Raw genomic sequence first — 20,855 nt, 5'->3', positions numbered from 1 at the left:
CCCGCTGCGCCGACAGCTCCAAGCCTGTTCCGCTGTCGCGCCCCGGCAGGACAGCGGCCCGCACTGCGCAGCACCCCGGCCGCGCGGATTCCCGGAGGTGGTGGCCGCTCCCCGCGGCGGCGGCGACGGCGGCGGTGGGGGGTCCCTACTGCGCAGGCGCCTCGGGAAGAGCTGCGTCTCGCTCCTGGCGCTGCGCGTCTCCTTCGCGCCGGGACCCTCGAGCGCCGGTTCCGCGCGCTGGAAGGAGCGGCCGCGGCGGCAGGTGAGTGAGGCCTCGCGCGCACGGTTGCGGGGGGCAGTGCCACCCCTGTCGGCCCACCGGGGGATTTGAAAGTAGAGGTGGTGCGAAACGCCCCCTTTCACTCCCCCGGCTGCCCCGACATCCTGGGACGCCGGCGGGGACGTCCGCGAAGGGACCGGCGGCACCGACCTAACTGGCGGAGGCGGAGGGCGGTGTGGGCCGGCGATTAGCGGTGGGTTGGGGTGGGCAGGGCTGCGGGGGGGCGCGGGGGAGAGGGGAGTTGGCTGAAGGCCAGCGGAGGGCTCGCCAAGGTGAGCGAAGGTGAAACCGAAGGGAGGCGGGCCGGCGGGGTGGGCATTGGATTAGGAAGAGACGCATGGACAGGCCTGTGTCTATGAGTGTCAGATTCGAGTGTATGGTCATGATGTCATCCACGGTGAAAACGAATTTCCTGCACCAGCAGCCGAGGAAGATAAGGACCAAGTGCGTAGTGCGGGCCGGGCGCTGTGGGTGAAGCACTTTACAAACACTTCCGTTCCGGGCACCGCAACCCGGCGAGGTGGTGGCATCCATGGTGCCTGGCGGCAGCGCGGCCGGAGGGAGGATGTGTCCGGGGTTGGGCCGCTGGTGGCAGGCAGGTTCGGGTCCCTTCCAGGGCCGACCCCCCAGGAGGGTTTGCTGGACCACCGGCGACCTGGTGGACCGAAGCCCGAATGAAATCTCGCCAAGGACTATAGGAAGTCACCTGCTCTTGTTAATATTATGGTTTTCTTCCCTTTTCCAGGCAATTTAAGGGAATATGTTTAATAGAAATAAACTATCTCCTTCCTTTAAATTAGCCACAAAAATGTCTGGGAGAAATTTTGATGAAAACATAGGGAATCCATGGAGGGGTATTTTAATCTGTAGGAAGTAATAGAACTGTAGCTGTTTTGGAGATACTTGCTAGACAATTTTTCGTGCGTGGGAAAGTTGGGGATGATTTAGAATCCTAAAAAAAAAAGACAGAAAGTCTTTTTACTGAGTACTTAATGGTTTTTCCTTAGAATATGAAGATAATAACAATAATCTAAAGGAAACCACCTACGTTTTCTGGGTGCATAGACAATAGTTCTCTTTTAAAGCTGTATAAGAGTTTCATTACAAATAATACTTGTGAAGCACTTGGAATAGAGCTTTCGTATTATGAAGCGGGTAGCATGTTAATGGTGACAAGTAGCTTTCACCATATCCTGTAACTGTCATACTCTCCCAGCTTCACCTGGGCTAAGAATGTCAGTGAGAATTGCCCATCCAGGCAAGGAAGTCATCCCAGGTGAGGTAGAATGTGCTTTGTCCCCTCAATTAAAGAAAACTTATCTACTACTTCTGGTTGGTGTTGGGAATATTTGGACGTAGTCCAGATGAGTCTGCTCTCTTTTTTTCCCATCATCATCATCATCATCACTAGAGGCCTGATGCACAAAAATTCTTGCAAGAGTAGACCTTTCTTTCCCCGGCTGCCGGCACCAGCTTCCCTCCTCAGTCCGCTGGTAGGCACCTGGGACCCGGGCTGGCTTCCCTAGGGCTGCCCACAGGCACCCAGGACTGGGTTGGCTTCCCTCTGGCCCTGGCTTCGTCAGGAAGGACGTCTGGAATGGTGTCTGGAAGACATCCAGTATAATTAGCATATTACCCTTTTATTATTATGGATTATTTTTGCTTGGAAAAATTACAAAATGTCTCCCAATGTTTTCTAATATAACAGTGATTTTCATACATTGAAAACTACTTGAGGTCTCATTGATGTTTTATTTATAGTTTAATGCTCCCTGTTAGAATAAATCAGTATTTGGAAGGCGTAGATACAGGTGCTGCTAATGAAAGATGTTCTGGCAGGAAAAGTTCTGTGAATCATTTGGAGATTATTACTAGACTTGTTAACTTGCTGTTACTAGACTCTTAACTTTGTTGAAGACATGAAATTGCTAAGAGCACATTAATTGCTTTCTGAGCTTGGGCCACCACTGACCTTCAACTTCATCACATGTAAAAAGGGATTTAGATTAAATTATTTGTAGTTATTTTATAGTTTCACAGTAATACCATCTGCCTGTCACAGTGCACTTTTTTTGCAACATAACAGCTTTGTAACTAGAATGGATAAAGGAAACTAAATTTAAGGGTCTGTTCGGTAATGCTTTATGCATCCCCATTTTACACACAAGGAAATTGAATCTGGGAGGAGTTAGATCTGCCTAAGATTGTCCATCTACTAAGAATGAGCTCAAATTCTGGGATTCTTGTGGTCTCCATGCTGTCTGTGCTTCTAATGCTGGGGACAAGGACTGAAACACTTGGATCCTAGCAATGTATTAAGGGATTACTGACCTCAGGATAAACACCCGTGCATCTTGAGCATCATTTCTACTCAAGATTTGGGGAAGAAAGAGTTTGATTTTTATGTAATTTGTGTGAGACAGAGGCAGACACTGGTTTCTGCTTGTATTGTGGTTTTTTTTGTGTGTGGGGTTTTTCCCATATGAGAAGTGGTGTAAAATATTTTCCCATTAAAACACCCAAGTCTGTATTATGAAGTATACATTTCACATAATTTTTGAGGTAAAATGAGACTTCAAAGATGTTTCCTGTTTTGTAGCAGGGTATTTTCAGATGCTTTTAAGATTACAATTTCTTCTTCCCTTTCCCCTTCCCTTTCCCCTTCCCCTTCCCCTTTCCCCTTCCTCTTCCTCCTCCTCCTCCTCCCCTCCTCCTCCTCCTTCCCCTCCTCCTCCTCCTCCTCCCTCTTCTTCTTCTTCTTCTTCTTCTTCTTCTTCTTCTTCTTCTTCTTCTTCTTCTTTTTCTTCTTCTTCTTCTTCTTCCTCCTTCTCTTCTTCTTCTTCTTCTTCTTCTTCTTCTTCTTCTTCTTCTTCTTCCTCTCTCTCTCTCTCTCTATATATATATGTGTGTGTGTGTGTATCACATACTATCCAATTCACTCATTTATAGTGTAAAATATTAGAGTTGCACAACATCACCACAGTTAATTTGAGAACATTTTGATCACCCCCAAAAGAAATCTTATACTCATTAGCATTTCTCCCCAACCCTGTGTTCAAGGAAAACTAATATACTTCCCTTTTCTGTAGTTTTGCCTAGTCCAGGCATGTTAAATAAAAGGAATGATACAATAAGTGATCTTTTGTGACTGCCTTCTTCCACTTAGCATAATGTTTCAAGGTTTTTCCAAGTTGTAGCATATATTAGTACTTCATTCCTTTTTATTGCCAAATAATATCCATTGTGCGATAAACCACATTTTATTTATCCACTTATCACTTGATGGACGTTTGAATTGTTTCTACCTCTTGGCTCTTAGGAATAATGCTGTAGTGACTATTTGTGTATAGGTTTTACTGTGGACATAATGTTTTAATTTCTCTTGTGCATGTGCATAGTAGTAGAATTACTGAATCCTGTGGCAACTTTATTTGAAGAACTGCCAAAATGTAAGATGTCTTCTAAGTGGTGGTTGCACCATTTTACATTCTTACTAGCAGTGTATAAAAAGGTTGCAATTTTTATGTATTCTTGCCAACATTTGTTGTTATCTGTCTTTTTGATTACTGTATTCATCATAGTGGGTGTGAAGTGGTATCTCGTTATGGTTTTGATTTCCATTTCACTGATGACTAATGAAGTTGAACATCTTTTCATGTGCTTATTTGCTATCTGTATATCTTTGGAGAATTGTTTTTTTAGGGTTCTTCCCTCATAAGTTTCCAGGCTAGTTAAAACAAGAATAGAATCTTTTTCTCAGATATCAACCTACTTGATTTTAGTAATTTAGCTGCTTTACTATAGTGAATCCATTTTATTTCTTCACTCTAATCCTCATGGTCTGTGATCCATTTTGAGTTAATTTTTGTGTATGGTATGAGATGAAGGGTCTGAAGTCATTCTTTTACATTTGGATATCTGGTTGTCCCAACACCATTAGTTGAATTTTCTTGGAACCCCTCTGCTCTTATAAGTAACGCTGTTGGAAAAGTTTTATGCACACTGTGATATTTCATTTGGAGTAATTCCTTGAATAGCTTGGTTTTATAAACAACTAGAGGCCCGGTGCACAAAAATTTGTGCACTGGGTCGGGGAGGGGGGGTCCCCCAGCCCGGCCTGTGCCCTCTCACAGTCTGGGTCCCCTCGGGAGATAACGACCTGCTGGCTTAGGCCTGCTCCCGGGTGGCAGAGGGCAGGCCCAATCCCTAGGTGCAGCCCCTGGTCAGGCTCAGAGCAGGGCCAATTGGGGAGTTGGGGCGCCGCCCCGTCATGCACAGAGCAGGGCGGATCGGGAGGTTGCGATGCCACCCTCAGTCACGCTCATGATAGGGCCGATTGGGGGGTTGGGGTACCACCCCCTGTCACACTCAAGGCAGGGTCGATGGGGAGGTTGCGGCGCCACCCCCTGTCATGCACAGAGCAGGGCCGGTCAGGGGGTTGGGGCGCTGCCCCCTGTCACGCACAGAGCAGGGCCCATCAGGGGTGTTGGGGCTCCGTACGCACAGAGCAGGGCCGATCAGGGGGTTGAGGAGCTCCCCGCTGTCACTCACAGAGTAGGGCCGATAGGGGAGTTGGGGCACCGCCCCCTGTCACACACAGAGCAGGGCGGATCAGGGGGTTGGGGCGCTGCACCCTGTCACACTCAGGGCAGGGCCAATGGGGAGGTTATGGCTCTACCCTGTCACACACAGAGCAAGGCCCATGGAGGGGGGTTGGGGCGCCACCCTCTATCACCCACAGCGCAGGGCCGATCAGGGGGTTGGGGCGCTGCACCCTGTCACACTCAGGGCAGGGCCGATGGAGAGGTTATGGCCCTACCCTGTCACACACAGAGCAGGGCCAGTGGGGGGGGGGGCGGTGTTGGGGCGCCACACACAGAGCAGGGCTGATCAGGGGGTTGGTGCGCTGCACCCTGTCAAACACAGAGCCGCAGGGCAATCAGGGGATTGGGGAGCTCCCCCCTATCAGGCACAGAGCAGGGCTGATCAGGGGGTTGAGGCGCCTTCCCCTGTCACGAACAGAGCAGGGCAGATAGGGAGGTTGTGGCCCCGCCCCCTGTCACACACAGAGCCGCAGGGCGATCAGAGGGTTTGGGCGCTGCCCCCTGTCACACTGATCCTGGTGCCGGGAGCCTTGCTGCTCCGCTGATCCCAGTGCCGGGAGGCATATTACCCTTTTACTATATAGGATAGAGGCCTGGTGCATGAGTAGGGGCTGGCTGGTTTGCCCTGAAGGGTGTCCTGGATCAGGGTGGGGGTCCCCACTGGGGTGCCTGGCCAGTCTGGGTGAGAGGCTGAGGGCTGTTTTCCGGAAGCGAGTGACTGAAGCTTCCAACCGCTCCTTGTTTTCTTCTTTTTTTTTTTTTTATTCTGGGCCAGCTTTAGCTCTGAGGCCTCGCCGCTGAAAACATCGATACAATGTTGCTAAAGGCTGGCTGAATGAAAGCCGGTTTCTGGGGTTATGTTTAGCTTCTTATTTGCAACATAGTACATAGTTGCTTAGAGTTGCAGCTGAGAGGCCGGCAAGTGAGGCGGGGAACGTTGGAGTCCACAGTCACTGAAGCAAGCAAGCCTCCCTGCTCGCTTCAGTGCATGGCTGCCGGCCGCCATCTTGGCTGACAGTTAATTTGCATATACTCACTGATTAGCCAATGGGAAGGGTAGCAGTCGTAAGCTAATTACCATGTTTCTCTTTTATTAGTGTAGATCCTTGTATGGTGCATGGATCACAAGCATAGAATTACAAAAAGTTTTGGTATTGTCTGACAACGTTCATTCAAGCTTGTCTTTATTCTTTCAAGGTGACAAGTTGATTCATTGTCCTGATTATTTATGCCCCTATTTTCAGTATTATATATTTGAAAAGTATAACATTCTTGTCTCTTGATAAACAGCATGTACATTTTTGTGTTTAGACTTAGTTATATTGTATATTTGTTGAATGATTTTTTTATGACCTATAAGAGAGTTTGGGCAGAAGTACACATATAGGAAGTAACTTTAGGATATTTTTGGAAGCATAGACTGTTACTGAAGAGCTGTTGTAAGTCACCTGCAGGTCACCTAGATAAATGATTATTGTCTTTTCATGTCTTTGTAATATATTTCAGACAGAATGTGACAGTGAAGTATTGTAAATGGAATTAAGGTTGGCAATTCTTTCTTTAACTGTTTTCTAGTGATTTGCATGTGGGTTGGGCTTGGATAATGGAGGGGCTTAAATGCCAGGTTGAGGTGTTGGGACTTTTTGTATAGCAGTGGATACTTTGAACAATTTTTTTAAATTAGGGGATTGTCATGAACACATGAACAGAGCTATGCCCAGAAAAATTAAGGTGGGGGCAGAAAGGGGAAAGTGATTGAGGTAGGAAGGTCAGTTAAGAGACAGAGTGTTTTTGTCAGGAAATATTGAGGACTTTAAGAAGTAGGGCAGCAGTGGAGATGGAAAAGAATGGATAGCTGTTAAAAATGAAGACTCCTAGCCTCTACTGTAGACCAACTGAATTAGAATTTTCTAGATATGGAGAGTAGACAGTTGAACTTCTTTTTTAATCCTCACCCGAGGATATGTTTGTATTGATTTTAGAGAGAGAGGAAGGGAGAGGGAGAGAGAAACATTGATGTTAGTGCCTCCCATACCTGCTCCTAGATGACACTTAAAACAAATGAGCCACACAGGGCTGGACAACTGAGCTTTTAACAAGGTCCACTCAGTGATTCATATGTCTACTATACTGTAGGGATTTTCAAGTAGTGTGCCACAAGAATTTTTAAAACATGCAGACTTGACTACTCAGTCAGGGGCATGGACCTCTTTTCCCTTAGATTTTCAAATAAAAAAATGACAACAGCCAACACAACAACAACCATCTGGTGTGAATGAATCAAAATTATATATATTTTTAAATTAGATTGGCCAAAACTATAATATATTTTTTGGTGTGCTGTAGGTTTTTAGTAATTAGTTTATGTGTCCCATGATATGAAAAAGTTGAAAATTGCTGCTGTAATAGATAATATGAAAATAGAGTTGACTAGGCTGGCAACTGATGGTGTACTCAGGACATCTCTATGTGACAGAGAGAATGATGAAGCTGTTTTAAGATATTAGGGAACATAGGAAAGGGGGAAGATTTGGAGGTGCAGACAATGTGTTCAGTTTGACATACTAGATCAGATTTGACTTGGCAGCAGAATACGCTGTGCAGTGGGATTGGTTGGAAAAGTAGAATGGTTACTCAGGGCAAAAGCCAGGGCAATAGATAAACAACCTTTAAAAACTACATTTGTGCCTGGCCATTGTTGCTCAATGGTTGAGTGTCAACCTATGAACCAGGAGGTGAAAGTTCGATTCCCAGTGAGGTCACATACCCAGGGTGCAGGCTTGGTCCCCAGTGTGGGGTGTGCAAGAGATAGCCGATCAATGATTCTCTGTCATCATTGATGTTTCTATCTCTCTCTCCCTCCCATTCCTCTCTGAAGTCAATAAAATTAAATTTAAAAAAAGATCTGTGAGTATCTTGACAATACTAGGCCACTTATTTGCTGTTTTAGTCTACTGTTAGTGGAGACAATTATTTTGGTATAGAGAAGTAGCTGTACTCAGAGAAACTAGGGAATCTGCTCAGTCCAAGCTTTCAGGGAAACCTGTGTGCCCTCCACACAAGTTCTGAGGTCTCTGGAACCTAGGCAAGAGCCTGCATGATATTGTCTGAACCCAGTTATGACTGTCTGAGGGAAGAGATGCGTTACACTAGGTCAGGGTCACCAAATACTGAATAAAAAAAATACTGCTATCTAGATTCTTGACAGCTGAAATTGCTGACGTGTGACTGGAGCTACATCTGTGCAAAGTATGTGTCTTGTACTTAGAATTGTTACTCATTTCTTCAGCGAGGTGGTTTTTGTTCTTGTGTACTGCTTTTGGTTTCTTAGACGGAGCAGCAGCAGAGGACCCATGCACCACACTCAGGAGGCAGCCCATCTCATGTTAAAATGCTGGAGATTTTCCAGACCCAAAGTTCCTCATAAAAAAGATTCTGTGCCTTTGATGTTCAAAATCTTAAGTCCCTGGTTTTTGGAGGGTCACAGCTTCAATTAGTAAGTCTTTGAATGACTACATACACAGACCATCTAGTATGAAGTATGTTTGAAAGAAAAAAGTCTCTACCCTCAAATAATTGCAGTCTAGTTGGGAGAAAGAACAACACAATAAATGACTTGTGAACTTAATCATCATGTTCTTTTTTTAAAAAATATTTTTTATTGATTTTTTTACAGAGAGGAAGGGAGAGAGATAGAGAGTTAGAAACATCGATGAGAGAGAAACATCGATCAGTTGCCTCCTGCATGTCCCCTACTCAGGATGTGCCCGCAACCAAGGTACATGCCCTTGACCGGAATCGAACCTGGGACCCTTCAGTCCGCAGGCCTACGCTCTATCCACTGAGCCAAACCAGTCAGGGCTGTCATCACGTTCTTTAACTGGCTGCTGGTATGCCTGGACTTCTAGGGGCATGTCCCCCTGGCCATACCGCAAGTCTTCTTATTCTGGTATGATGAATTCAATCACCTCACTCTAACCACAACCCCACATCCTTGCACTTCTCACTGAAAGTTACTTTTAAAACACCAGTTCTTTGACTTCATCAGAACCTCAAGTCTAAAAACCTCTCTGTTTGCATCTACATTAGTTTCAGTTTAGATGCTGCACCTCAAATATCAGCCATTCATTAGATGATATCAACCTCAGCTTCCTTCATCATACTTTAGTTACAAGCCCAGGTATGTTCAGCTGTATGTTTTGTTGATGCCTGAGCCAGGAAAATGCTAGAGAAAGCCAATCAACAGTGTCACTCTAAAAATTTATGGAATCTGCTGTCATCACTGACCACAAATCCTGCTGTTTTCTTGTACTCTTACACATCCTCCACAACTGCCGTTTCTCTGTATTCCTCAAACCACCGGCCCTTTTACCACCCTACTCCCTCTCAATAAATAACTCTACCTTTTATAACTCAGAGAATGCGACTCCCTTCACCTCTAGCCCTCCAACCTGTTAGCGCACTCCTTTGCTCCTTTTCTCTTATTCTGATGGAAGGGTACCCTGACCATCTATATCAGTGGTTCTCAACCTTCCTAATGTCGCGACCCTTTAATACAGTTCCTCATGTTGTGGTGACCCCCAATTTCATTGTTACAAATTGAACATAATTAAAGCATAGTGATTAATCACAAAAACTGTGTAATTATATATGTGTTTTCCGATGGTCTTAGGCGACCCACATGTTGAGAACCACTGATCTATAGTGAAGCACTCTACCTAAATCACAGATCCTTTTATTTTAGGGCCCAAAGAAGATAGAGTCTGAAGGCAGGAAGATTTATTAGGGGAAAGCTCTTTTTGTCATTCGTGGATTATTAAAAATGAGTGAAAAATCAGAGGGAGCTCCAAGCCTGAAGTTTTAGGTTGAATAGTTATGCCTTTGACTGTAAAAGGGAAGACTAAGAGGGATGTGATGATGAAATTCATTTCAACAGCTGTTAAATTTCTTCAGAAGTTACTGTCGCCTGCAAGTCCCTGTAGGCTTTGTCTGCCTGTCAGCCTTATGTGCATATTGTATAGGCTCAGATTGAGGTGGGGTCTTTCTCGCAAATAGTATTTATTTCTTATTCTCCTATTTTTCAACAAGAACTGGTGGTGAGCCAATATGGTGGAATTTCTACCACCTATTTCTGTAGGACTAGTCGTTAAATGGAACAGCAATCTCCCTCTCTGGAGCCTCAGAGAGCTTGGCACTCCTGCTTTGTGAAAAGGGAGACTTTTTGTTTCTTCATCTGTTCTTATTAAGCTTTTAGAATAATTTCTAAATTTCTAATTGCAGACAAGCAAGGTAGCTAAACATGAGTATTATATAGAGTATAAAAATGGCCCATGCATGCTTGGCAGGACATATATAAAAGGAAACTGGACAAGTAAAGGCAATTTTTAGTCTTTCCAATTTTAACTTTATTCAGTTACCTTTCAGTAAATTAAAATTATTTAATTTTTAAGTTGATAGAGGTAAAGCTGGTATATAAAAAGTTTAAATGTTGGTTCTCTTCTCCTGATGGTTAAACTTTTGAAACCTAATCCAAGTCAAATAGCATTACTGCTTATGCATTGTGTTTTTATATTTTAGGAACCCTGATTGCTCTCCTTCAACACGTTCAATATGAAGCTACTAGTAATACTTTTATTTTCTGGACTTATAACTGAGTGTAGAGGTAGTAACTCTTCGTATAGTTTGCCACCGAAGTTACTACTGGTGTCCTTTGATGGCTTCAGAGCTGACTATCTACAGAACTATGAATTTCCTCATCTCCAGAATTTTATCAAAGAAGGCATCTTAGTGGAGCATGTTAAAAATGTTTTCATCACAAAGACATTTCCAAACCACTATAGTATTGTGACGGGCTTGTATGAAGAAAGCCATGGCATTGTAGCTAATTCCATGTATGATGTAATCACCAAGAAATATTTTTCTGACTTTAATGACACGGATCCTTTTTGGTGGAATGAGGCAGTACCTATTTGGGTGACCAATGAGCTTCAGGAAAACAGATCAAGTGCTGCTGCTATGTGGCCTGGCACCGATATACCCATTCACAATACCACTCCTTCCTATTTTATGAATTATAGCTCCTCAGTATCATTTGAGGAGAGACTAAATAATATTACCATGTGGCTGAGCAATTCGAACCCACCAGTCACTTTTGCTGCGCTCTATTGGGAAGAACCAGATGCAAGTGGACATAAATATGGACCCGAAGATAAAGAAAATATGCGCAGAGTGTTGAAAGAAATAGATGACCTTATTGGTGACTTAGTCCACAAACTCAAGATGTTAGGATTGTGGGAAAATCTCAATGTGATCATTACAAGCGACCATGGGATGACCCAGTGTTCTAAGGAAAGACTGATAAACTTGGATATCTGCCTCAATCGTTCAGACTACTCTCTTATAGATTTGACCCCAGTTGCTGCAATACTTCCCAAAATAAGTAAGTAAATTTTATCCAAGGAATATTTGAATGGGGCAATGGATTGAGGGTTTTGTAAGAGAATAAAGGTCTGGCTTTTGTAGTTAAGAACCATCTATTCTTACACTTACTCAGAGTGGGATTATATGTTTTCCCTCTACTTTACAAATTTTAAAACAAAACAATTAGCTTAAGATTTATGTTCAGAATTATTTCTTTGCTTTTTGGTGTATTTTGTAATTCATACAAATGGAAAAAGGAAATTCTTACCCTTGAAAATATCTGGAATATTTGTGTGAGATATACCTTTTGTTTACTGATAGAATTAGTGATGAGTAGTAATATGTAATTAGTTAATATTTACTGAGGAAGCCAGCTGTGAAAATTGTCCCCTTTGTATAAAAAGTCCACCAGGAATAATAACAAAGTGAAAAAAGAACTATATGAATGTTTTGAAAAAAGTGTGTGTGTGTGTGTGTGTGTGTGTGTGTATGTGTGTGTCCCAACACTGTCACATGATTATTTTCTCTCTCTCTCTCTTTTTTTTTTTAGAATTAAAAGTGATTTAATAGATGATATTGTTCAGGATTTTTTCCAGTTATTTTAGTTAAAATTAATTTTTCCTTATCCACCATGACTTTTTCCTTTACTATTTCCTTTTTCTTCAGATAAAACAGAGGTTTACAACAAACTAAAAAACTGTAGCTCTCACATGAATGTTTATCTCAAAGAAGACATTCCTGCCAGGTTTCATTATCAACATAATGATCGAATTCAGCCTATTATTTTGGTTGCTGATGAAGGCTGGACAATTGTGCTAAATAATTCATCACTAAAATGTAAGTATTAATTTAGTATAAATTAACATTTCTCTTGTGTCCTAGAGATAAATCATAAATTGACATTGTTCTGTTAACAGAATACTTTGACTTAGAGATGTTGACACAGTATAATTAGTTCGATTTCAACTACACCATTGTGAGTTCTTCATTCAATTCTCAGGTTTTTATTTGATAGCAAGTCACAATAACCACAATGTCACCCTTGCATTAGAAGGTTGGGTGACCGTAAGGGTGAAGGTATAGTTCTACTTTCTTACCAAAACTGCAGTCTCTCAGTAACTTTCAAGATAGGTTCTCATTTGTAGAAAATGAAAGAGAAATAAGGAAACAAAGAAAAAAAAGAAAAGCAAAATAAATAGGAAGAGATTAGCTAGTTCAAATTTCTCATTATTTTTTTATGTTAAAAAAATTTGTCCAGACCTAGCCAGTTTGGCTCAGTGGATAGAGCGTTGGCCTGTGGACTTAAGGGGGGTTCAATTTCGGTCAAGGGCACATGCCTGGGTTTCGGGCTCGATCCCCAGTAGGGGGTGTGCAGGAGGCAGCCAGTCAATGATTCTCTGTCATCATTGATGTTTGTATCTCTCCCTCCCTCTCCTTTCCTCTCTGATATCAATAAAAATAAATTAAAAAAATTTTTGTCCAAGTAACCCTATGTGTTTTCCCAATGATGAAATCGTTTACCTGAATGCTACAGCTGTTTAAAACATTGGACAAGAACATTGTAAATAAACAAAAATGCACTGGGTAAACAAAATAGATGTATCGAAATCCCTCTTAAAAAAGATGATGTATAGGGGAGAGTTACAGGTCTTCCTGGAAACAAGCTTCTTTATCCATATGCTAAATTCAATTTGAATACTTTTTTTAAAAAATGTGATTTTGTAGTCAATAGCAGGGGTCAGGAAACTTTCTGTAAATGGCCACATAGTAAATATGTATTTTAGGCTTTTGGACTGGCTGGTCTGAACTGTTCAACTCTGCCTTTACAGTGGGAAAGCACCCATAGACAATATCTGTAAATTGACATGGGGTGTTCCACTGAAATTTAGTTTACCAAAGCAAGTGGAGGGCTGAATTTGGCGAGGTGCTGTTGTTTGCAGTCCCTGATCTAAAGCAATTCAGAAACATCAGGCAATAATCAAACCAGGGTCAATGGAATCATATACTGTTTACTAGAGGCCCAATGCACGAAATTCGTGCAAGAGTAGGCCTTCTTTCCCCCCGGCTGCCGGCACCGGCTTCCCTCTGGCACCCGGGACCCGGGCTTTCCTCTGGCTGCCAGCAGGCACCCAGGACCCGGGCTTCCCTTTGGCCGCTGGCAGGCACTGGGGACCTGGGCTTCCCTCGCAGCCCAGGCTTCTTCCAGAAGGTCCTCTGGTCTAATTAGCATATTACACTTTTATTAGAGATACTTGTCATACTATAAAAACTTGGAAAATACAGAAACGTTTAGAAAAGAGAACAAAAGTATCCATAATCCCTCAATATAGAGGTACAGACAAATGTTAATTGTGGGAGTTTTTTGCCTTTCTAATTTTTTTCCTATTACATTTACTTGCATATTTTTACATTAGTGAAATAATAATAATATCTTTTTATGTATAGTGTTATATTCCACTTTTTATTATATTGGTCATATGCATTTTTATTTTGAAATATCTTAAACATACAATTAAAGAATAATAAAACACTGGTGTACTCATCACTTAGACCCTGCACTTCATGTGAAAGTGGTAGCTTATTAAATGCAAGTGGCGTACATTAAAAGGCAATATTTGTTGCCGTAGCTGGTTTGGCTTAATGGATAGAGCATTGACCTGCAGACTAAAGGGTGCCAGGTTCGATTCTGGTAAAGGGCACATGCCCAGGTTGCGGGCTTAAGCCCCAGTAGGGGGCGTGCTGGAGGCAGCCGATCAATGATTCTCTCTCATCATTGATGTTTCTATCTATCTCTCTCCCTCTCCCTTCCTCTCTGAAATCAATAAAAATGTAATTAAAAATATCTACACTAATAAAAGAGAAACATGGTAATTAGCGTATAACCGCTACCCTTCCCATTGGCTAATCAGCATATCCTTATGCAAATTAACTGTCAGCCAAGATGGCGGCCAGCAGCCATGCACTGAAGCGAACAGGGAGGCTTGCTTGCTCCAGTGACGGCGGACTCCAACGTTCCCCGCCTGACTTGCCGGCCTCTCACCTGCAACTCTAAGCAACTATGTTGCAAATATAGAAGCTAAACAAAACCCCAGAAACCGGTTTCAGTCAGCCGGGCTTCAGCCAGCCGGACCGCAACATTGTATCAAATACAGAAGGTAAAGGCCAGAAACCTGCTTTCAGCAGCGAGGCCTCAGAGCTAAAGCTGGCCCAGAATAAAAACGAAAAAAAGAAAAAAAGGAGTGGTTGGAAGCTTCAGTCACCTGCCAGCCAGAAAATGGCCCTCAGCCCCTCAGCCAGCCTGGCCAGGCACCCCAGTGGGGACCCCCACCCTGATCCAGGACACCCTTCAGGGCAAACCAGCCGGCCCCCACCCGTGCACCAGGCATCTATTCTATATAGTAAAAGGGTAATATACCTCCCGACTCCGGGATCAGCGTGACAGGGGGCAGCACCCAAACCCCTGATCGCCCTGCAGCTCTGTGTGTGACAGGGGAAGGCGCCCCAACCCCCTGATCAGCCCTGCTCTGTGCCTGATAGAGGGGAGCTCCCCAATCCCCTGATCGCCCTGTGGCTCTGTGTGTGACAAGGGGGAGCTCCCCAACCCCCTGATCGGCCCTGCTCTGTGTGTGACAGGGTGAGGCGCCCCAAGCCCCCCCACCCCACCCACGGGCCCTGCTCTGTGTGTGACAGTGGCGGCGCCCCAATCCCCTGATCAGCCCTGCTCTGTGGGTGATAGAGGATGGTGCCCCAACCCCCCTTCACGGGCCTTGCTCTGTGTGTGATGGGGGAGAGCCATAACCTCCCCATTGGCCCTGCCCTGAGTGTGACAGGGTGCAGCGCCCCAACCTCCTGGTCCGCCTTGCTGTGTGTGTGACAGGGGGCAGTGCCCCAACTCCCCTATCGGCCCTACTCTGTGAGTGACAGGGGGGAGCTCCCCAACCCCCTGATCGACCCTGCTCTGTGTGTGACAGGGGGGCGCTCCCCAACCCCCTGATCGACCCTGCTCTGTGTGTGACAGGGTATGGAGCCCCAACCCCTCTGATGGGCCCTGCTCTGTGAGTGACAGGGGGCAGCGCCCCAACCCCCTGATCCGCCCTGCTCTGTGAGTGACAGGGTGCAGCGCCCCAACCCCCTGATCCGCCCTGCTCTGTGCGTGACAGGAGGTGGCGCCGCAACCTCCCCATCGACCCTGCCTTGAGTGTGACAGGGAGCGGTGCCCCAACCCCCCAATCAGCCCTACCCTGAGCGTGACTGAGGGTGGCATCGCAACGTCCCCATCCGCCCTGCTCTGTGCATGATGGGGCGGCGCCCCAACTCCCCAATCAGCCCTGCTCTGAGCCTGACCAGGGGCTGCACCTAGGGATTGTGCCTGCCCTCTGCCACCCGGGAGCAGGCCTAAGCCAGCAGGTCGTTATCTCCTGAGGGGTCCCAGACTGCAAGAGGGCACAGGCCGGGCTGGGCCCCCCCCTCCCCCTCCAAGTGCACAAATTTTTGTGCACTGGGCCTCTAGTATAAAAATAAAAGGCAGTGTCTGTTAAAATAAAGCTAAAATTTGAGAATGTGATAAGGGAGTTTGGTTAGAGACCATCACATTTTTCTTTGAGTTAGACTTTCACTGGCATTATAAGTTGGAATCCTCTGGGTCAGTGGTTCTCAACCTGTGGGTCGCGACCCCTTTGGCGGTCTAACGACCCTTTCACAGGGGTCATCTAAGACCATCCTGCATATCAGATATTTACATTACGATTCATAACAGTAGCAACGTTACAGTTATGAAGTAGCAACGAAAATAATTTTATGGTTGGGTCACAACATGAGGAACTGTATTTAAAGGGCCAGGAGGTTGAGAACCACTGGTCTGGGTAGACTTCATATTCAGTACAAGAATCCCATCTGTGACATTCACAGTTACCTGGCCCTTCAGATGTTGAGGTGTTCATTAACTGTCAATGAACGAGTAGTATCCTTCCTATATAATAAAAGCCTAATATGCTAAGTGTCTGACCTTTCGTTAGACCATTCAACCAGTTGCTATAATGCACACTGACCACCAGGGGGCAGACGCTCCAACCAGTAGGTTAGCTTGCTGCTGGGGGCCTGCTGATCGGGAATGGGCAAGCAGGCCGGACACTCCCTGGAGCCCTCCTGCGGTGCCTCCCCAGCTAGCCAACCTCCCACGGTCCCTCCTCAGCTGGCCAGCCCCAATTGGGACTGCGTGAGATGGGCTGGATATGCTCTGGAGCCCTCCCACGGTCCCTCCCTAGCCAGCCAACCTCCCGCTGTCCCTCCCCGCCCCAATCGTGTACTGGTGGGGTTCCTCGGCCTGGCCTGCGCCCTCTCACAATCCGAGACCCCTCAGGGGATGTCGGAGAGCCAGTTGCGGCCTGATCCCCACAGGCCAGGCTGAGGGACCCCACCGGTGCATGAATCCATGCACTGGGCCTCTAGTATTATATCACCCTATTTCTTATCACAGGAGCAATTGACATAAGTAAGTCTGCAGGTTCACTTCTTCACCCTTCAATGGTTTTAACTCACTCCCCAATTACTCGGGACTTTAAGTACATAAGATTGAGAAATAGTTTTAAAGCCACCATGACTGATTGGAAAAGGGATGTGTGTATGAAAAAGGGAACATGGCTGAGTTGAAGAAAATAGAAAATTTTATTTCTGGCCCCTGTCTGGTTCAACAGATCAGAATTCTAGTGGATGGGAATTATACTGGCAAGACTCTAGTATATTTACACGCAAAGCAGGTTATTTTCTAATAGAAAGATTATTTACTAACATCATTTTTGTTCTTTTTCAGTAGGTGACCATGGTTATGATAATTCTTTGTCTAGTATGCATCCATTTCTGGCTGCCCACGGTCCTGCATTTCACAAAGGCTACAAACAATGCACAATTGACAGTGTGGATATTTATCCAATGATGTGCCACATCCTGGGACTAAAACCACATCCCAATAATGGAACCTTTGGTCATATTCAGTGTTTGTTAGTTGACCAGTGGTGCATTAGACTCCCAGAAGCCATTGGAATTGTTTTTGGTGTACTCTTGATCTTAACCATTCTAACGTGCCTCTTCATAATCATGCAGAATAGACTGTCTGCACCGCAGCCATTTTCCCGACTTCAGTTACAAGAAGATGATGATGATCCTTTAATTGACTAATAATATGTGCTGGAGTTTATACAAAGTGTTTTTGCTTAGTCACAAAACCAAGGATACACCCAAATGTGTTATAACTATGAAAAAGTATACTTTGAAAGACAAAGAATTTATACCAAGCATGTTAAAATTGTGTTTTACTTTTCTTTGTGTTTTCTTTTGGTGCACTAGCTAATACCAAAAACAAAAACACCCTGAACATTGTAAACATTGCTGATAGATTATTAGTTAACACTATTTCTCTAACTAGAAACATTTTTAAGAAAAATACTGCCTCTGCCTTTCTTTGTGCAATGAAAATTTGACACATATGAAAATATAACAAAATTTAGTAGGCATACTTTTCTAATAAATTTTTATATTTGTAAATGAAACAACAGAATCTTTATGTAATTAGTGGAATTTGTGCATCAGGGAGGAAAAGTTTTCTATATTTTTATATTTACCTTTAATGGAGTTTGTATCCCAAGTAAACCCTTGAGTTAGGAAATTCTCTGTGATAGTTATATAAAATCAGTTAACCAGGCAGAAAAGATCAAGCATATGAAGATAGTATTTTAAGAAGTTATTATAAAAAACTATCAAAGACAATGTGGTACAAAGTCTCTGTCTTCACCATTGTGTCTTTGTTAAGACCCTTAAGCTGTTGAAATCTCAGAAGTTTTCTTTTGAAGATTATTGCTAATAAGAAATTAATAGAGAAAAGTGGATTGCTCTGTGCTTACTGGCTTTGTGTAAGTTATTTGTGTGTGTGCACAAGTGTGTTAGCATGTATGGGTGTGCAGACTGTAGTCAACTTATGGAAGGAGATCAGCGATGGACTTGACCATAGGTAGGCTTCCGCATTCCCATAGAACCCATCTCTTAGAAAGGTTATATTTGCATTCATATTTGTTTCCCTTTGTTTAACTCACAACTTAAAATCATAATTTTAAAAATGCATTCATTTTTGTTACCATTTTTAACCTCATGTTGATGATTATAATTAGAAGTATCAAAGAGCTACAGAAAAATTTATGACCTGATTATATATTTGGTTTTGATGAGTCAGAATGAGAAAAAGATATTTTTATGTTAACCTTTGGACTTTTATGCCTTACTTTTTAGACAACAGAGTAGTTATATTTAAAGTGGAATTTAATATCTGTTGCTGTTTTACATTATCTGTATGTTAAATGACAGAATAAGCTTTCAACAATGCCTAACGTTTCCTAGCTTGAGTGCTAGGTGGAACCTTCTAATAATCAAAATATGAAGAAACTGAGTTGTGGCAGACTAGATTATATGTATTAGAGGAAAACTTGGGTTCAGGAACCATTCTTTGGAAGTTGAGGCAAGCAATTGTTATTAATAGTGTGATCTTTAAAGTTTTGACAATACAAAATAAAGTAGGCATCCAGTTTGCAGATACAGAAATTATTTACAGTAAATATGCAGCCCAGTTAAATGTTGATTATCTATGATGGTTAAGAGCAATGGTGCTAATCATCAAGTGTTTAATTCACCCTGTCTGGTCACTGTTGGGTTCCTGATCCTGGTATTAGTGCCTGTTGTATCTGGGGTTCTTGAGAAGCATTTCCACATCCTGTATAAATAGATGACACTGATAGTGATCGTAAGTTGACTGTATTCAGAACAACATAATACATAAATGAAATAAAGCCAATAGGGCTAATTTTGCTTTTTGACACATTTTATTACTGAAGTTTTTCCTCACATAAAAGTTATCTTGAAAGTAATAGTTGATTTGAATGAAATAATAGAAAATTTTCTTTTATACTTCAATTGCCATTAAAAAAATACCAACAGAGAGTACAACAGTCACATTTAAAAATAGTAGGAGGGTATTTTACACTATTTGGATATTTTAAAAATAGTAGGAGGGTATTTTACACTATTTGAGTAGTCTTTGGTCCTTGGAATGGTGTGAGTTTTAGTGATTGCATTAGCTTGATGGTGGTACGAGTTTCAGTGAACTATACGTGGCATCCAACCTCTGAGTAGATTTTATATAGGATGGGATAGGAAGGGATGCTGTCTGTGTCTTAACCCCTGAACAAAAGACATTTACCTACTTGTCTTATCTCTCAGTCTCAAGATATTAACTTTAATTGAAATTGTAAATATATATATATGTTCATGTATAGAATTTATTTAATCAAAGAGGTGTTTATTATTATATTGAACTCTGTGTTAATTCATTTGTATTTATAAAAACTATCGCTGTCAAAGCTAATGATCCCCTAATACACTGAAAAAGTCTTTTAGTAAAGCAGGCTTTTACAGTAAGGTTTTGATGTATATTATATAATTGGCAAATGTACCTTGCTGTTTTCTGGGTGATAGAAAGTATTTAGCTGTTTATGACATTTAACTCTTTGACAACAGTACTCAAAGGTAATAGGATAATTTTTTATTAGGTGTTTTTTTTTTTTATTCAGTGAGTGCATTTCAGAATAAGTACGTTAACTGATAACGGGTACAGTTCTGCTCTCATTAACATGCAGGTTCTCTGGTCCATGCTCTGTACTATAGGCTTTGTGTTATTGTTCCATTAAGCTTGCTCTAAGAGGTAAATGTTTGAAACATTAAAGGATTAAAAATGCCTTTGCATTATTCTTGGGTTCCTCTCTCTCTAGCCTATATCTGGTAAGCTTTAAGGGTGAATGCATTTAATTTCTTTTATTTGGAGGGTTTTACTTCATTGTGAATACCTAAAGCTACAAATGAAGGACAAAGATGATATGGAAAGTGTCTATTTATTGTCAATTCTTAAAGTAGTATGTAAATAAAATGACAGTGTGCTTTAAAAATTTTGTAATATAGTGCCTTAAGTTGAAGTAAAATGTATTTTGACTTATTATTTGAATTCATAGTTAATGACTTTGATTTTAAAATGTATCTGAATAAAATCTATCAATACATTTTCACTGTATTACTAAATATAGATGCAACATTATTGATGTTTTTCTTTAATTTGTTACCATGCACAATATACATATTGTAACAGATTTTTATGATTTAGTAATACTGCATAAGTCCACATAAGCATTCATTACAGATTTTTTAAACCCAAGATTAAGTGTATAACATTTAAAACAGTGTATAAATATACAATCCCACATAAGGACATTATTGGAAAGAAAGACAATATAAACTTTGCAGAGCTTTCAGACTATAATTTATTGGATTCCAATAGAAAAGGAGGAAGTTTGAAAAAGCTGATTAGAAAACACTAGGAGTAGGGTGATTATAGTATTTAAACTTTGTTTTGCACATAGCCATAAGTAGTTAATGTCTAAATGAGCGTAGATTCAACAAAGTTTTCTCTAGTAAAGTAGTTAGTGGTTTATTTTCTACTTTGATATTCTGTAAACACT

At 42.6% G+C, this 20,855-nt stretch overlaps 1 protein-coding gene across 2 annotated transcripts; it reads left to right on the top strand.

Annotated features, from left to right (window-relative positions):
• Window positions 1–57: 57 nt before the first annotated feature.
• Window positions 58–20,399, top strand: ENPP4 (ectonucleotide pyrophosphatase/phosphodiesterase 4). Of its 2 annotated transcripts, none has more exons than XM_070418480.1 (4): window positions 58–262; window positions 10,462–11,323; window positions 11,971–12,141; window positions 17,117–20,399. In XM_070418480.1, the coding sequence occupies exons 2-4, from the start codon at window positions 10,495–10,497 to the stop codon at window positions 17,476–17,478; spliced, it is 1,362 nt and encodes a 453-aa protein (XP_070274581.1). In that variant the 5' UTR covers window positions 58–262; window positions 10,462–10,494; the 3' UTR covers window positions 17,479–20,399. The 2 variants fall into 2 exon arrangements, with proteins under 2 accessions (XP_070274581.1, XP_070274580.1); XM_070418479.1 differs by having other exon boundaries at window positions 60–262; window positions 17,114–20,399.
• The last annotated feature ends 456 nt before the right edge of the window (window positions 20,400–20,855 follow it).

Source organism: Myotis yumanensis, unplaced genomic scaffold (assembly GCF_028538775.1).
Source record: "Myotis yumanensis isolate MYYU_CA2020_CCGP unplaced genomic scaffold, mMyoYum1.0.hap1 SCAF_6, whole genome shotgun sequence".
NCBI classification, from domain to species: domain Eukaryota; kingdom Metazoa; phylum Chordata; class Mammalia; order Chiroptera; family Vespertilionidae; genus Myotis; species Myotis yumanensis.
The sequence above is the reverse complement of the archived record's forward strand: the minus strand, read 5'-3'. Positions and strand labels throughout refer to the sequence as shown.